Consider the following 17,081-nt stretch of genomic DNA (forward strand, 5'->3'; position numbering starts at 1 on the left):
GAGTCAGCACCTCCATCATTGTCTGCAGATCCTAAATCTTGGGCATTATCTTAGAGTCAGCAGTACCCATCTTTGTGAAAGAAGCCAGATGGACTTTATAAAGAATTTCAATATAAACATGTCTTAAACTTTGCTATACTCCCAGGACTGAATTAATTGTTATCAAAAACCTTCCAGAATTGTACTGTGCTCAAATATGGCTAAAACAAAGGACCTGACATCAGACTCCCAAAGTCTGAACCGAGTTTCATACTTGTCTCTGTGGCTCTTTTTTTTTTTTAAATATTTATTTATTATGTATACAATATTCTGTCTGTGTGTATATATGCAGGCCAGAAGAGGGCACCAGACCTCATTATAGATGGTTGTGAGCCACCATGTGGTTGCTGGGAATTGAACTCAGGACCTTTGGAAGAGCGGGCAATGCTCTTAACCACTGAGCCATTTCTCCAGCCCTCTGTGGCTCTTAAAATCTGTATGGACCTCCTCCCCATCCCTGTCCCACATATGATGGCATATACCTTTAGTCCCAACACTCCTGAGGCAGAGGTAGAGGCAGGCCAATCTCTGTGAGTTCAAGGCCAGCCTGGTCTTAAAAGCAAATTCCAGGTCAGCCATAACCATTATACAGAGAAACCCTGTTTAGAAAAAACAAAGACAATCAAAAGTTAGTAATAAATTTAGAAAAAAAAAAAGAGCTCTGACATAACATTGAGAGACAAGGAACCCCAAAGATGCTGTTGTGCTCCTTAAACCAGTTGTTAAAAGCAACAGTGAGTGTTAGGAGGGGGAAAATATCAGTAACATGCAGAATTATGAAAAAAAAAAACCCAACAATTTAAAATGTAATTGACAGGCCCAGCTTTTATGACTTACTTTGACAGCATTTTTAACATAGCACTGACTCACTTTTGTTATCTTTTTTCTGACAGGGTCTTCCTCTGTAGCCCTGGCTGGCTTGTGAAGACCAGTTTAGACTCAACTTTACTGAGATCCTGCCTTTGCCTCCCAGTGCTGGGATTGAAAGTACCTAAAACCGCTGGGCCATGGTGGCGCAAGTCTTTAATCCCAGCACTCGGGAGCAGAGGCAGGTGAATCCCTGTGATTTCGAGGCCAGCCTGGTCTACAAGACCTAGTTCCAGGACAGCTAGAACTGTTAACCCTGTCTCAATACCCCTGCCCTCCCCCACCCAAAAAAAGTACCACCATAGTTGGCCTTTTTGTTGTTGTTGCTGTTGTTTTTGGAGACAGGATTTCTCTGTAGCCCTGCTTTTCCTGGAACTCACTCTGTAGACCAGGCTGACCTCAAACTCACAGAGATCCACCTGCCTCTACCTTCCAAGTGCTGAGATTAAAGGCACACGCCACCACTGTCCTGTAGGCATTTTCTTTCTCAATACTTTAGTTTCTATTTTCTCTTATCACTTGCTGTAGTTATAATTGTCCTCTCCAGATTCCAATTAAATTAGCATCTGTGTTCCCATTAAGTACTCACTGGTTTGCTTTGTCACTGTAACCTTCTAGAAATTAAATGTAATTGCCACTTTTTGAACTAGAAACATGTTTTAGGACTGGGCATGGTGCACATATCTATATCCCCAGCATTTGGCAGGCAAAGCCAGGAATTAGGAGTTTAAGGCCAAGGTAAACTGTGTTTAAGGAAAACAAAACATGGCCTGGGAGATGGCTCGGAGGGTAAAGGTGCTTGCTGTGCCTGGAATGGTGGCGCACACCTTTAATCCCAGGACTCAGGAGGTAGAGGCAGAAGGATCTCTGAGTTTGAGGCCAGCCTGGTCTACAGAGTGAGACTCATGACAGCCAGGGCTTTGTAGGGAGCCTGTCTTGACAACAGAAACAAGAGCAGTGCTTGCTGTCAAGCTCCAGGGCTTGAGCTCAGTCTCTGCAACCGACACTGCAGTGCTTCTCCTTACATATTAAGAGGGAATAAAGAGTTTCTTATTTAAAGTGCTGAAAATTGTAATAGATTTTAATTTTTCTATTGTGTTTGTATATGGTGTGTGGGGTGTGCATATGCCACAATACATGTATAGAGGTCACTTTGTGGGGTCACTTCTCTCTTTCTACCTTTCATGGCGCTGAGATCAAGCTTAAGTCCTCAGGTTTCTGTGGCTTTATCTACTGGGTCATCACACCTACTCCCCAGAATTGTAGTTTTGATTCCCTCACAGTGTGTGAAGATTTCCTTAGTGTCTGTAACTGTTGGAGTCCTTGGTGCAATTGATTGTCCTGTTCCTAGTGTGTGTAGCACTGAACTTGTGATGCGACTCAATGTGCTTCTTTCCACACTGTGGTGTCTTAACCGAGAAGGTAAGGGCACTGTGAAGCAGCCTGGGCAGAGACCTCGGCCCTGCCGCTTCCCCTCAGCTTTCTGATGTTCTGCCTTCTCCCTAGGTTTTTCCATGAGCGGAGAATACTACAGAAGGTCTTTGGAGAGTGGAGGGAAGAATGGTGGGTCTCCCAGAGGGAGTGGAAACTCTGTCTTCGAGCTGACTGCCATTACAGGTGTCTCATCACTTATGCTTGCTGAAACAGATTTTACACTGCACTGGCTACCCAATGTCATGCTTCTCTTCCAAAGGAGCTAAGTTTTGGGTTTTTCCTGGACTTTAGAAATCCTTTTTGGAATGAGTGAATCCATACTTATTTGCAGTTACATCCTTGTTCATGCACACACATGTGTGTGTTCCTCTGAGTCAGAAAGCTATGCTGAAAGTGAGGTTTACTCACTTCCAGGTATTTTTAAATCTGAGAGGTTTGTTTTTTAAAATAATTAGTTCTAAACTGGGTGGTGGTGGTGCACACCTTTAATCCCATCACTTTGGAGACAGAGGCAGGTGGATCTCTGTGAGTTCAGGGCCAGCCTGGTCTACAGAGGTAGTTTTAGGATAGGCTACACAAAGGAACCCTGTCTTGAAAAACAAACAAAAAATGACATCTTGAATTTTGCAAAAAAATGGATAGAGCTAGACAACATCATTTTGAGTGAGGTAACACAGACACAGAAAGACAATTATCACATGCACTCAGTCATAAGTGGTTTGTAAACATAAAGCAAAGAAAACGAGCCTACAAATTAAAATCCCAGAGAACTTAGACAACAATGAGGACACTAAGAGAGACTTATATAGATCTAATCTACATGGGAAGTAGAAAAAGACAAGATCTCCTGAGTAAATTGGGAGCATGGTGACATTGGGAGAGGGTTGAAGGGGAGGGGAGCAGAGAAAAATGTAGAGCTCAATAAAAATCAATAAAATAAATAAAAAGAAATGTGTATTAAAAAAAAGAAAAACAAAAAACAGACAAACAAAAAAGAAATTAGTCCTGGCACCGGGTGGTGGTGGCGCACGCGTTTAATTCCAGCACTCGGGAGGCAGTGGCAGGTGATCTCTGAGTTCGTGGCCAGCCTGGTCTACAGAGCTAGTTCCAGGACAGGCTTCAAAGCCACAGAGAAACCCTGTCTCGAAAAAAGAAACAAAACATTAGTCCTGGCATACTGATTATGATCAAGAAAGGGTGTGTCCCACATGGGACATTGGGAAAATAGCGAGGCCGAGTCGGAGCTGAGTGGGAGAGCAAGTGGTGAGCCTGCACTGGGTTTAATCCCTGGCACCGAAACACAGTTAAAACCAGAATATGGGAGAAGAACCTTTTAATCCTTGCCATTCATATTGCAAGGAGTAAATGGAGAAAAAGCTAAAAAGTACATCAAATGCCCATTTTTAGGGTAGGTGCTCTAACTCAGCAGGTAAAGGCACTGCTGCTACTTGGTAAGCCAAGTTGGCTTCCCAAAACCCACATAGGAGAGAGCCAGCTCCTTCCTGAACATTGTCCTCTGACCCCCACACTTTTGCTGTGACCCACACTCTCCTACACACACAATAAATACAATAGCTAAATTCTTTGTTTTGCTTTTTTGAGATAGGACCTCAAAACTTACACTCTGGAACACAAAGGGGGAAAATTCATTGTGCTGTAGAGAGGAGGGATGGTGGCATTTTGTTATTTTGTGTGTCTGGGGACTTTGCCTGCATGTATGTCTGTGCACTGTGGACATGAAATGCCCGCAGAAGCCAGAAGAGGGTGTTGGCCCTGGAATTGGACTTACAGGTGGTGTGAGCTGCCTGCCATGTTGGTGCTGGGAGCCTAACCCAGGTCCTCTGGAAAAGCAACCAGTGTTGTTAAACATGGAGCTATCTCTCTAGCTCCAGTTATTATTTTAAGATGATTCTGCTGTCAGGAGTCAGAACAGCCCATTACTTAGGATTTCCATTTGCTTATCCTAGGTAGCATCCTCTTTCCACACGACCCCAATGTCTGCTGCTCAATTCTTTTTTTTAAATATTTCTTTATTTATTTATTATGTATACAGTATTCTGTCTGCATGCCAGAAGAGGGATCCTGATCAAATTACAGATGGTTGTGAGCCACCATATGGTTGCTGGGAATCGAACTCAGGACCTCTGGAAGAGCAGCCCTTGCTCTTAACCTCTGAGCCATCTCTCCAGCCCCTGCTGTTCAATTCTTTATCAACTACAGGTTTTCCCCTTCTAGCATGCCCCTAAGTATAAAAGTGACTGGGTTTTATGGGTAGAGTTCCTTTGTCTTACCATAAGCACCCTTTGCATTTTGGCTCCTCAGATACTATTTATACAACCTGATGTTCCAGAACTGGAAGACCTTCGTGCAACAGAGACGGGAGATGAGGAAGGGGCTCCACAGAGCTGAGCGTCATGGTGAGAGAGGGGAGAGTTCTGGTGAGAGAGAAGACATGCTTGACTGACTTCCTTTCTTGTTCACAGAGTGTGATCTAGTTGAATCCCCTGTCATGGTCAGATCGTGTGTCTCTGTATGGCATAGCTTGTTCACTTGAAGCTCCTTGGGCAGATGTGAGCAGACTGTACCTGGCCTGCTGGTGCGCTTAAACTGAACACAGCACAGCTGCACCCCCACAGTGTGGACCTGCACTTCCTCCTTTCCCTGTAGATGACAAACCTTGCTTAGGTTGGTTCTGTTCCTCATGCTTCAGAAGCATTTATCTGGTGTTAGGAGAGCCTTCTGAAGGGACCACTTCCTGACAGTGATCCTCACCTTCTGATGATGTTGGTACTTCTTCATCACCTCTTTGAACTTATTCCCTCTGTTTTCCTTGTACACATAGCTGTAAGAGTGCTTGGACGAAGATTAGACCATGCCACCCTGCAACTTCACTTGGCCTCTCTTAGTGAACTCAACACTTCGGTGTGACATTCATGGTTTTCCCTGTTCTCTCCCCCTAGCCTTGACCACACTGAATGTGCACTACTTACCTTTCCTCGAGATCCAAAAGTTTCAGGCTCATTTTCATTTATTGGTTTATTATTATTATTATTGGTTTTTTTGAGACAGGGTTTCCCTGTGTAACAGCCCTAGTTGTCCTAGAACTAGCTCTTGTAGACCAGGCTGGCTTCAAACTCACAGAGATTCGCCTGCCTCTGCCTCCCAAGTGCTGGGATTAAAGGTGTGCACCACCACCACCCGGCTAATTAATTTTTTTTAAATGTGTCTTTGTGCTATGTGCATGCAGAGGCCAGAAGAGAGCATTTGATCCCCTGGAACTGGACTTTCAGTTTGTTGTAAGCTGGGAATTGAACCTGGGTCCTCTGGAAGAGCAGTGAGTGCTCTTAACTGGGGAGTCATTTCTCCAGCCTTGATTCAGTTGCATTTGGAGTGTTACCTTCCTAAGCTAGGTGTGTTGATACATGCCTGTAATCTCAACACTCAAGAGGTGGAGGAAGGAAAATGGAAAATTTCAGACTAGTTGGGGCTACGTAGAAAGTTCAAGTCTAGCCTCAGCTAGGTCACAAAAATAACTAAATAAGTGATGAATGTTACCGTCCCTGTCTAGCTTTCTCCCCTCTCCCCAGGATGTTGGGTTTTTAGTTTAATATGAGACAGTTTCTGTATTTAATCTGTAAGTAGCTAATGGTTTATTTTTGTTGTTGTTGTTTCTAATTCTCATACAGTAAGAGGTTTTTTTTTTGTTTTTGTTTTTTTTTTTTGGTGTACAATTCTATGATTATGGCAAATCCAGAGTCATTTTTGTATACAGAAACACAAATGTCTATTTTAGAAATGGGACAGCTATGCTGGTGCATGCCTGCAGTCACCACACTGGAGAGGCGAGGGAGCAAGCAGATAGCTGGCTGTGGTTGCACACTCAGCTCCTGTTTCAAAAAATAAAATCAGGCCGGGCGGTGGTGGCGCACGCCTTTAATCCCAGCACTCGGGAGGCAGAGGCAGGCGGATCTCTGTGAGTTCGAGACCAGCCTGGTCTACAAGAGCTAGTTCCAGGACAGGCTCCAAAACCACAGAGAAACCTTGTCTCGAAAAAAAAACAAAAAAAAAAAAAAAAAAAAATCAGTTGAGCATACATGCTTTTACTACCAGCACTCGAGAGGCAGGTGAATCTCTCTGAGTTCATAGAGTAACCTAATCTACATAGTTCAGGCCAGCCAGGGCTGCATAGTGAAACCATGCCTCAAAGAAACAAAAGAAACTAAAACCTCCTACGAAATAATAATAATTGATCCCTACAAATAGTTATCTGAGTTATCTATATAGATAGTTCAGATATTTTATTTTGGTTTTACTTTGCCTTTCTCTAATAATTAATAATGGTATCTTTTCTCGTTCTTACTATTAATGTATATGCACTTCCACATATGCACACATATCTATCATCTATCTGTCTGTCTATATCAGTGTATTAGTTAGGGTTCTCTAAAGGAACAGAACTGATAGAATTAACTAATATGTGTCTATATACATATGTATATTATGTATCATATTAATACATAATTGATTCTGTTAATAATACATATTATATACATTAAAAGGAATTTGTGAGAGTGGCTTACAGGCTATGGTACAAGTAGGACAATAATGGTCTCTTGATGGAAAGGCCAAGGATCTGGTAGTTATTCAGTTCACAATCTGGATGTCTCAACTAGTCAATCTGGTACTAGAGTCCCAGGGAAGTCCTTGAGAGCTGCTGGTCTTCAGTCTGTTTGGAATTCAGAAAATGTAGGTTCTAACCCCAGCAAAGGAGTATCTCAGGGACAGGGTAGATGAAGTTGCCAAGGAAAGTGAGGACAAGCAGGCGAACAGCCAAGGCTTCCTATTTCCATGTCCTTTTATGCAGGCCACCACCAGAAGACATGCCCAAATTTAGTGTGATTCTTCCACCTCATGATTTAGTCAAGAAACGTTCTTCACAGGTCTGCCCAGCTATTTGGGTTTAGTTAATTCCAGTTGTAGTTAAGCTGACAACCTAGATTGGCCGGCATTTTTGTATATTTTTTGTGTGTGTTGGAAGTCCTTTTTAAAAAAAAAATTTTTTTTTAAAAATGTTTATTTATTTATTATGTATACAACATTCTGCCTCCATGTATGCCTGCACACCAGAAGAGGGTGCCAGATCTCATTATAGATGGTTGAGAGCCACCATGTGGTTGCTGGGAATTGAACTCAGGTCCTCTGGAAGAACAGTCAATGCTCTTAACCACTGAGCCATCTCTCCAGCCCAAAAAAAAAAATAATTTTTTTTTTTTTAATCTTTGAATGTTTTGCCCTGCATGTGTGTCATAGAGATCTACCTGCCTCTGCCTCCTGAGTGCTGGAATTAAAGGTATATACCTCCACTACCAGGCTGCTTCTGGGTTCTTTTGTTTTGTTTGAAACAGTTTAGTTTAATAGATGAGCTCCAAGTTTACTGAAAAACTCCGTCTTAAAAAATAAGGCCAAGGTGGCTGGAGAGATAGCTCAGAGGAATAGAGCACTGGCTGCTCTTCCAGAGGTCCTGAGTTCAATTCCCAGCAACCACATGGTGGCTCACAACCATCTGTAATAAGATCTGGTGTCCTCTTCTGTACTGCAGGATACATGAAGGAAGAAATCTATATACATAATAAATAAAAATCTTTAAAAAAAAAAATAAGGCCAAGCCAAAATACAAAACAAAACAGAAAAACAAAAGCTGAAGGGGCTCCAGTTCAACACAGTTGGCAGAGGGCTTGCCTTGCACATTTAAGTTTCATTTAAATGCTTGTGACCACCACACTTGTCACCTGTACTGTCTCGATTCCCGGAACTAGCTCTTGTAGACCAGGCTGGCCTCGAACTCCCAGAGATCCGCCTGCCTCTGCCTCCCGAGTGCTGGGATTAAAGGCGGGCGCCACCAACGCCCGGCTTCGATTCTTTTTTAATTTGTAACACTACACAGTGTTTCCAGCAGAAAGCGCTTGGAGGCTAGAGACGAGAAGTACAGGAAGTCCTTGAGCTGGTGTGACAACCTGAAATACTTGTTTTCCTACATTTGCTGGTTTAAATGTGTGAGGACTCCTGTATACCATAGTGCTCATGAGAGGTCAGAAGACAGCTCACAAGAGTCAGTTCTCTCCTCCTTCTGTGTGACTGAGCTCCAGGGATTAAATTCAGGCCACCACGGAGTCATCTCACTGACCCTCTCTACCCTTCTTATTGTTGTTGGCTTTGTTCTGTTGAGACAGGGTCCTTTTTATTTATTTATTTTGGGTTTTTTGTTGTTTTTTTTTTCCCAGACAGAATTTCACTGTGTTTAACAGTCTTGGTTGTCCTGTAACTTGCTTTGTAGATCAGGCTGGCCTCGAACCCACAGAGATCCACGTGCCTCTGCCTCCGAGTGCTGGGATTAAAGGCATGCACCGTCACTGCCTGGCATCTGGGTTTATTTTTTATTTTTATTGATTTTTATTGAGCTCTACATTTTTCACTGCTCATCTCCCTGCCTCTCCCCTTCCTCCTCTAACCGTCTCCCAAGGTTCCCATGCTCCCAATTTACTCAGGAGATCTTGTCTTTTTCTACTTCCCATGTAGATTAGATCTATGTAAGTCTTTCTTAGTGTCTGATTTTATTTATTTATTTATTTATTTATTTATTTATTTATTTATTTTTTGGTTTTTCGAGACAGGGTTTCTCTGTGGTTTTGGAGCCTGTCCCGGAACTAGCTCTTGTAGACCAGGCTGGTCTCGAACTCACAGAGATCCGCTTGCCTCTGCCTCCCAAGTGCTGGGATTAAAGGCGTGCGCCACCACCGCCCGGCAAAATGTGTAGCCCAGGCTGGCCTCGAACTCGTGATCCTCCTGCCTCTGCCTCCTTCAGCAAATCCTACCGGCGTGCGCCACCACTACCGGCCTGATTTTATTTTTAATTATGTTTATGTGCATATGTCAGTGTGTAGACATGTGCAGGTGCCTGCAGAGGCTAGAGGAAAGGCATCAGATCTCTGTAATTGTCCTGGAACTGGAGTCCCAGGAGGTTGTGAGCTGCCCAGTGTGGATGTGATGAACTGAACTGGACCTGTGTAAAGCAGTGGATGCTCTTAACTGCTGAGCCATCTCTCCAGTTCAGTTTCTGCCCTTTAAAAAAGGTCTCTCTTTGATGTCTTTAGATAGAAAGCAAAAGGTGCGCCACGCCTGGAAGTCCTGGCTGATATACATGGTTGCTCGTAGGACCAAACTTCACATGCAGACCACTGCTCTAGAATTCAGGCGGCGGAGCATCTTACGGTGAGTGTGTGCACGGCTGCTGTTGTTTCACCTCAGCACTGGGATGAGGCTTTAATTCACCTGTGCTTAGAACACAGTGGACACCTATAAATACCCCTTAATGATATCCAGCTGTAATATTGATTGTTCATATAAACATGATTAATTCTAATTAAGTACTTACAGTGTCCCAAGCCTGTGTTAACTTTGTGTACAGAATGTTTGGTGGTAGGGCTATGAGCAGGCTATTTTTGTCAGCTTGACCTAGTGTAGAGTTATCTGAAAGGAGGGAACCTCAGAGAGAAAATGCCTGTATAAGACTGGGCTGCAGGCAAGCATTTCCTTAATTAGTGATTGATGTGGGCCTCGTCCATTGTGGGTGGTGCCATTCCTGGTGAGATGGTTCTAGGTTCTATAAGAAAGCCAGCTAAGGCTGGGCGGTGGTGGCGCACGCCTTTAATCCCAGCACTTGGGAGGCAGAGGCAGGCGGATCTCTGTGAGTTCAAGACCAGCCTGGTCTACAAGAGCTAGTTCCAGGACAGGCTCCAAAGCCACAGAGAAACCCTGTCTCAAAAAACCAAAAAAAAAAAAAAAAAAAAAGAAAGCCAGCTAAGCAGTCCATGGGGAGCAAGCTAGTAAGCAGCCACCCTCCATGACTTCTACATCAGCTCCTGCCTCCAGGGTCCAGCCCTGCTTGAGTTTCTGTCCTGACTCCTTTCAGTGATGAACAATGTGATATGGAAGTGTAAGCCAAATAAGCTCTTTCTTTTCCAAGTTGATTTTGGTCATGGTGTTTCATCACAGCAATAGAAACCCTAGCTAGGACAGGGTGGTCCAGGGGAGTGAGCTTAGGGTCTATTTCATGGTTGACAAATACTCTACCACTAAGCCATGTCCATTTCCTTTTTATTTTGAATAGTCTGACCTTGGACTCTCTCTGTAGCCCAATCTAGTTCTAGACCTTCCACCCTCCTGACTCAGCCGGAGAGTTGGGGTTATAGGTCTGCACCACTAGGTGGGGCTCTGTATGTGTTATAATGTAAAGTATTTCATTTACTCCTTGGCATAAAACGTAAATACATTAGTCTGTACATCATCATGTCCAGTAAGGCTCCGGAAAGTCAAGGACTTGTCTGAAGTTTTGTACATTGTAAAAAACAAAACAAAAGAAAAAACCAAGAAGAGGGCTCACGCTCTGCCGCTGCCACTGCTCTGCACTGCATCTTAACAGCACTGCACACACAGGACAATCCACCTTGAGTCTCTTGACACGTGTAACAGAGCTGCTCCGTGACTGGTCCTGAATGGAGTGCTCTGAACACTCAGGAGAGGCAGGCATAGAGACAGCCTGGTAGCCTTCCTGCTGCACTCACACGGATCTGAGTGCTCTGAACACTCAGGAGAGGCAGGCATAGAGACAGCCTGCTAGCCTTCCCACTGCACTCACACGGATCTGAGTCCTGGCCCAACATGTCACTGGTCATTTCACCTCTCCGTGATTCCTTGTTCTCTTCTGTGAAATGGGTTTATCACCAATTATCTTTCTAGATTATTGGGAATTGATACCTCTGAAGTAGTTAGCTGTATCCAGGACATCTTTGGACAGAAAGAACTTTTATTTATGTGTATATGCATGTATATGATGTATGTACGTGATTTCACATGTATACAAAGATTGGTTTCTTCCTCACTTTCTACCTTTGTAATTTTGAGACAAGTTTTCTTTGTGTAGCCCTGGCTGTCCTGGAACTCACTATGTAGACTAGGCTAGTGTCAAACTCAGAGATCCACCTTCCTTTGCCTCCTTAACTGGGATTAAAGGCATGTGCCACCATTACCCTTTTTTGTGTTGTTTTTTTGAGACAGGGTCTTAATATGTAGGCCCGATTAACCTCAAACTCATAAAAATCCTCCTTCCTCTGCCTTCCAAGTTCACCACCACCACCACCACCACCACGCCAGGCTCTACTTTACTTTTTAAGAAAGTATCTCTCGGGGGCTGGAGAGATGGCTCACAGGTTAAGAGCATTGTCTGTTCTTCCAAAGGTCCTAAGTTCAATTCCCAGCAACCATATGGTGGCTCACAACCATCTATAATGGGGTCTGGTGCCCTCTTCTGACCTGCAGGCATACACACAGACAGAATATTGTATACATAATAAATAAATAAATATTAAAAAAAAAAAAAAGAAAGGATCTCTCACTAATTCAGCTAAATTGGCTGGCCAACCACCGAGCTTCCAGGGAGCCATCTTGACACTCTCCCTGTAGCATGGAGATTATAGATGCTTGTCACTGAACCTGGGTTTTTATGTAGGTGCTAGAGATACAAACTCAGGTTCTCATGATTGCACAGCAAGCACCTTGCTATCAGAGCCATCTCAGCCTTAAAATATGATTTAGGGCTGGGCAGTGGTGGCACATGCCTTTAATCCCAGCACTTCGGAGGCAGAGGCAGGCAGATCTCAAGGCCAGCCTGGTCTACAGAGTGACTTAAAGGACAGCCAGGGCTACACAGAGAAACCTTGTCTCCAAAATCCAAAAAGGGGGAAAAAAAGAAGAGGAAGAGAAAAAAGAAGAGGAAGAAGGAGAAAGAAAGAAAGAAAGAAAGAAAGAAAGAAAGAAAGAAAGAAAGAAAGAAAGAGACGACTAGGGCTAAGATAAAGATGTGGCTACAAGAGGTGGGAAGGGAGGAAGGAGACATCCCACAGGATTGGAAACCTGAAAACCACTTTTGTTTTTCCTTCAAGTTTTCTCATGAAATCTGAGTTTTAATAGTAGGCACTACCATTTTTGAAGACTAAATTGTATAGGTAAGGTCTAGAGCGCGCCAAAGGGTTAGGGCTGTTGCCTAGTTGTAGAGGTGAGATCTAGAGCACAAAAGGTTGGTGCTGTTGCCTAGTTGTGTAGGTAAGCTCTAGAGAGCACCAAATGGTTGCAGCTGTTGCTCAGTTGTGTAGGTGAGATTTAGAGAGCGCCAAATGGTTAGGGCTGTTGCCTAGTTGTGTAGGTAAGATCTAGAAAGCGCTGATGGAGGTGGGTCTTCTGTCTATGTGTTAATTTCATTGGTTAATAAAGAAACTGCCTTGGCCTTTAATAGGACAGAAAATTAGGTAGGTGGAGTAGACTGAACAGAATGCTGGGAGAAAGAAGCCGAGTCAGGCAGACGATATAGCTTTCCTCTCCAAGATGGACGCAGGCTAAGATCCTTTCCAGTAAGCCACCACCTTGTGGTACTACACAGATTATTAGAAATGGGTTAATCAAGATGTGAGAGTTAGCCAGTAAGAGGCTAGAGCTAATGGGCCAAGCAGTGTTTAAAAGAATACAGTTTCCGTGTAACTATTTCCGGGGTAAAGCTAGCCGGGTGGTGGGACGCAGCCCGCCACTCCTCACTACAGAGCACCAAATGGTTGCAGCTGTTGCTCGGTTGGTAGCTTGCCTGGCACACACAGCCCTGAGTTCATCTCCAGTACTGTAGGCGTGCGCCACCACCACCCCGGCTCCAGTACTGTAAACAAACAAATGAGTGGGTGATAATTTATAGTACTTAAGACTGGCTCTGATGTTAGTTTCTGTTCCTTCAACTTTTTAACACTATATGTTATTTAATATGTGAGAAAAGGATGATGCATGTGAAGGTCAGAAAAAACTTATACAAGTCAGTTCTCTCCTACCATGGTGGGTCCCTGTAGCATAATTAATAAAAACTCAGAGACAGAAATTAGGGTTCAGCTTGAAGGTCAGAAAAGCAAAACAGCCAGCCACTGGCTCTTATCTCTACCTCAGTCTGAAATGGCGATCCTGTCTCCAGGAATCTCAGGATGAGACTGAGCCAAGAGCTGTCTCCTCCCGTCTTATATTCTTCTCTAGTGCTGGAATTAAAGAGTGCACCACTACAGCCTGATTTCTATGGCAAACTAGTATGGCTACTGGGATTAAAGGTGTGTGTCACCACTGTAAGACTGACCAGTGTGGCTGTTTTACTCTCTGAACTTCAGGCAAGCTTTATTTATTAAAATACAAATGAAATATCACTACAGGTCCCTGGGATTGAACTCAGGTTATCAGACTTGGTGGCAAGCACCTTTTCTCAATAAACCACCTCTTCATTCCCTGGACTACTCTTGATTTTTGTTTTTCTTTGCAGCAGTGGGTCTAGCAGGCATCAGTTAAAGATGGTACACTGAGGGAGAGACTTGGGCTGAACAGAAGCACAGCCCTAATGGTCCTTGTCTTTTCTGTGACTCCCCCCTCCCCCACACTAACTCCTTTGGTTTGCTCTTTCAGTTTCTGGTGGAACAAGTGGAGGTGGCAACTAGCACAAGCCCAAGCGGACCATGCTCTCCACACAGCAGCTTTGAAGCATAGAGCCCAGAGCCTCCAGCTGCAGGTCTGTCTGGCACACTCAAGTTTTGGTAATTAACTATGTAATTAACAGGAAGGCTTCTCACTGCTGTTTCTTGTTGGGAGTGCTTCTGGGGAGATGGGGTGGGAGAGCAGTGCAGAAGAAGGCGGGGCTGTGCCAGATAGGCGCTGCTCTAGGAATGTGTACCTGCTCTCTAAAATTTCCATGCAGAGCCAAGGTCACAAAGTTTGTTAGAAACTGTTTAAAATATGTTCTTATCTGTTCATTGTTGTTTTTCTACAGCAAATGAGAAAATAATGCAGGTAGAAACAAAGACTGAAAAGAAAACAACCTTTCTGCTTTGCCCTTACAAGGTGTTTGGTTTCTGGTTTTTGAATCAGTCTCATGTGGTCTAGGCTGGCCTTGAACTTGCTATGTAGCAGTGGATGATCTTTTAATCCTCTTGCCTCCCAGTGGCAGGACTGTACTCACGGACTGAAACTCACCACTCCGTGCATGAATATATGTTAATAAAACCCACCTGGCCTCTGAGGTTACCTGCACAGACATATGCCCATAGCATAAAATGGAATCAACTGTCTTGCAAACTGAAAAAAATGATTTAGTGGCTAAGAGCACATACTCTCTTGTAGAGGACTTGAGTTTGGCTTCCAGAAACCACATTAGGCAGCTCACAACCACCTATAACTCCAACTCCAGGGGCTATGATGCCTTCTGGCCTTTTCAGGTACCTGAACTTAGGTATATATACCTACCTGCACACAGACACACACATACACATAAATCCCAACCCTCAGGAGTCAGAGGCAGGTGGATTTCTGTGAGTTTGAGGCCAGCCTGAACTACAGAGTGAGTTCTAGGACAGCCAGCACTGCACAGAGAAATCTTGTCTCAAAAACACAACACAACACAAAACAACAACAATAACAAAACAACAATGCTGGGCAGTGGTGGCACACACATGCCTTTAATTCCAGCACTTGGGAGGCAGAGGCAGGTGGATCTCTGTGAGTTCAAGGCCAGCCTGGTCTAAGAGTTAGTTCCAGGACAGGCTTCAAAGTTCAAAACCACAGAGAAACCCTGTCTCGAAAAAACAAAACATAAAACCCAACAATAACAACAACAACAAAAAGATGAAGAAGAAAGAAAGAAATTTTCAAGTGAGATTTTTGGCAAGATGGTAGTTGGAGTGTGTGTTTGTATGTGTTTATGATTTATTCATTTTACATGTGTAAATTTCTCCCTGCATGTATTTATGTCAGTGTACCATGTGTGTGTCTGGTGCCAACAGGGGGCAGAAGAGAGTATCACCTGGAACTAGAGTTACAGATGGATGTGAGCTGTTATGTGGGTCCTGGGAATCTAAACCCGAGTCCTCTGAAAGAGCAGGTATCTCTCCAGACTCAGGTTCTAACTATTTTGAAAGTGACTAATAGGATTTACTCATGGGGAGATTAAATCAGGGAAGGAATCCTGTGGTGACTCCTGGTTTTGGTTGAGCACTTGCAACAGTGGAGTTGCCCTTTACTGACATGGGACTTCTGAAGGAGAAGCAGCCTGTGGGGAAGGATTGGAGGAAGCTGTGCTCTTCACTTGGAATGTTGAGCCTGGTACTCCCTGAGTCTCCACAGAGAGAGAGGTACCGATGCTTCTGTAACACCTGAAATACCGGGGAAGGTTCCAGGTAGGACCCTACCCTTGGGAGTCCTTGAATGAAGATGGCATTTGCAGCTGAGGGAGGAGTAAGTGGTGAAGGAGAGTGACAGGAGAGGCTGTGGAACAGGCACTGTGAAGTCGGCAGCAGGAACACTGAGGACCTGCAGGGATCCAGCAGAGAAGGTGTTGTCTGCCATGCCAGATGCCATTCTGCCAGGTCAGGCAGGGTGAGGACAGACTTGACCCTTGGGCTGAGCCACGTGGAAATGGTTGACAGCCTTGATAAGCAGTTTCTGTGAGCACAAGGGAGTGCTTTCAAGAAAGCCTGCTAGGGAGAAGTTACAAAATGGTGAGCTCGTGTCAGCCGCAGGGCTCAGGGTGCTAAAGGGTTGTGTCTGCAAATACTGAATTGGAGAAAAAAGGGGGGTAGCCGGGCGGTGGTGGCGCACGCCTTTAATCCCAGCACTTGGGAGGTAGAGGCAGGCGGATCTCTGTGAGTTCGAGACCAGCCTGGTCTACAGAGCTAGTTCCAGGACAGGCTCCAAAGCCACAGAGAAACCCTGTCTCGAAAAACCAAAAAAAAAAAAAAAGAAAAAGAAAAAAAAAAAAGAAAAAAGGGGGGTAATACGTACACTTTCACCCAGTTTATCCTATTTTCCATGGGGTTTGTGTTTTGTTTTTTTTGTTATGATTTTTCGAGACAGGGTTTCTCTGTGTATCTCTGGCTGTCCTGGAACTTGCTTTGTAGGCCAGGCTGGCCTCGAACTCACAGAGATCCACCTGCCTCTGCCTCCCTGAGTGCTGGGATTTATGTGTGTTTTTTGTTTTTTTGAGACAGGGTCTCACTATGTAGCCTTGACTGTCTTGGAACTCATTACATAGACCAGACTGGCCTCTAATTCACAGAAATCCACTTGACTCTGCCTCTTGAGTGCTGGGATTAAAGGTGTGAACCACCATGCTCAGCCATTCTTCCTGTGTTAGCAACCATGCAAATGTACTTTTTATTCCTTTTTAAATATTCAGGAAAAGCAGGGAGGGAGCCTGGACCAGAGTTCAATTTCCAGCACCATACAGATGGCTCACAATCATCTGTAACTCCATCTCCAGGGGATCCAATTCCTCTGGTTTTCAGACACCTGCACACACATGCATATACCCACACAACATACGCACATACCACATATATAATTAAAAACAATAAAATTAAAAAATAATAAAAATTCAGGGTTATTTGTTTGTTTAATTTTTCTTTTTTCAAGACAGTGTTTCTCTCTGTAGACTTGGCTGTCTTGGAACTCTCTCTGCAGACCAGGCTGGCCTCAAACTCAGAGATCCTCCTGCCCCTGACTCCCGAATGCTGGGGTTAAAAATGTGAGGCATCTCTCACTTCAGTGTTCAGAGTGTTGTTAAGACCATGCTGTGGGGGCTTAGAGGTTAAGAGTGCTGACTGCCCTTTGAGAGGTCC

At 44.1% G+C, this 17,081-nt stretch overlaps 1 protein-coding gene across 4 annotated transcripts in view; it reads left to right on the forward strand.

The window, feature by feature from the left end:
• The window catches only part of Sfi1 (SFI1 centrin binding protein), a 68,595-nt gene that overhangs the window by 17,091 nt on the left and 34,423 nt on the right, over positions 1-17,081 (forward strand). For 2 of the 4 annotated variants that reach the window (XM_057771163.1, XM_057771164.1), the window contains 4 exons: positions 2,413-2,523; positions 4,663-4,757; positions 9,492-9,609; positions 13,879-13,981. In XM_057771163.1, coding sequence (XP_057627146.1) covers positions 2,413-2,523; positions 4,663-4,757; positions 9,492-9,609; positions 13,879-13,981 — 427 coding nt within the window. Of the gene's footprint in view, positions 1-2,412; positions 2,524-4,662; positions 4,779-9,491; positions 9,610-13,878; positions 13,982-17,081 lie in introns of those variants that run through there. The other 2 variants (XM_057771162.1, XM_057771165.1) reach the window with 2 other exon arrangements.

This window comes from Chionomys nivalis, chromosome 6, assembly GCF_950005125.1.
Source record: "Chionomys nivalis chromosome 6, mChiNiv1.1, whole genome shotgun sequence".
Classification (NCBI taxonomy): Eukaryota; Metazoa; Chordata; class Mammalia; order Rodentia; family Cricetidae; genus Chionomys; species Chionomys nivalis.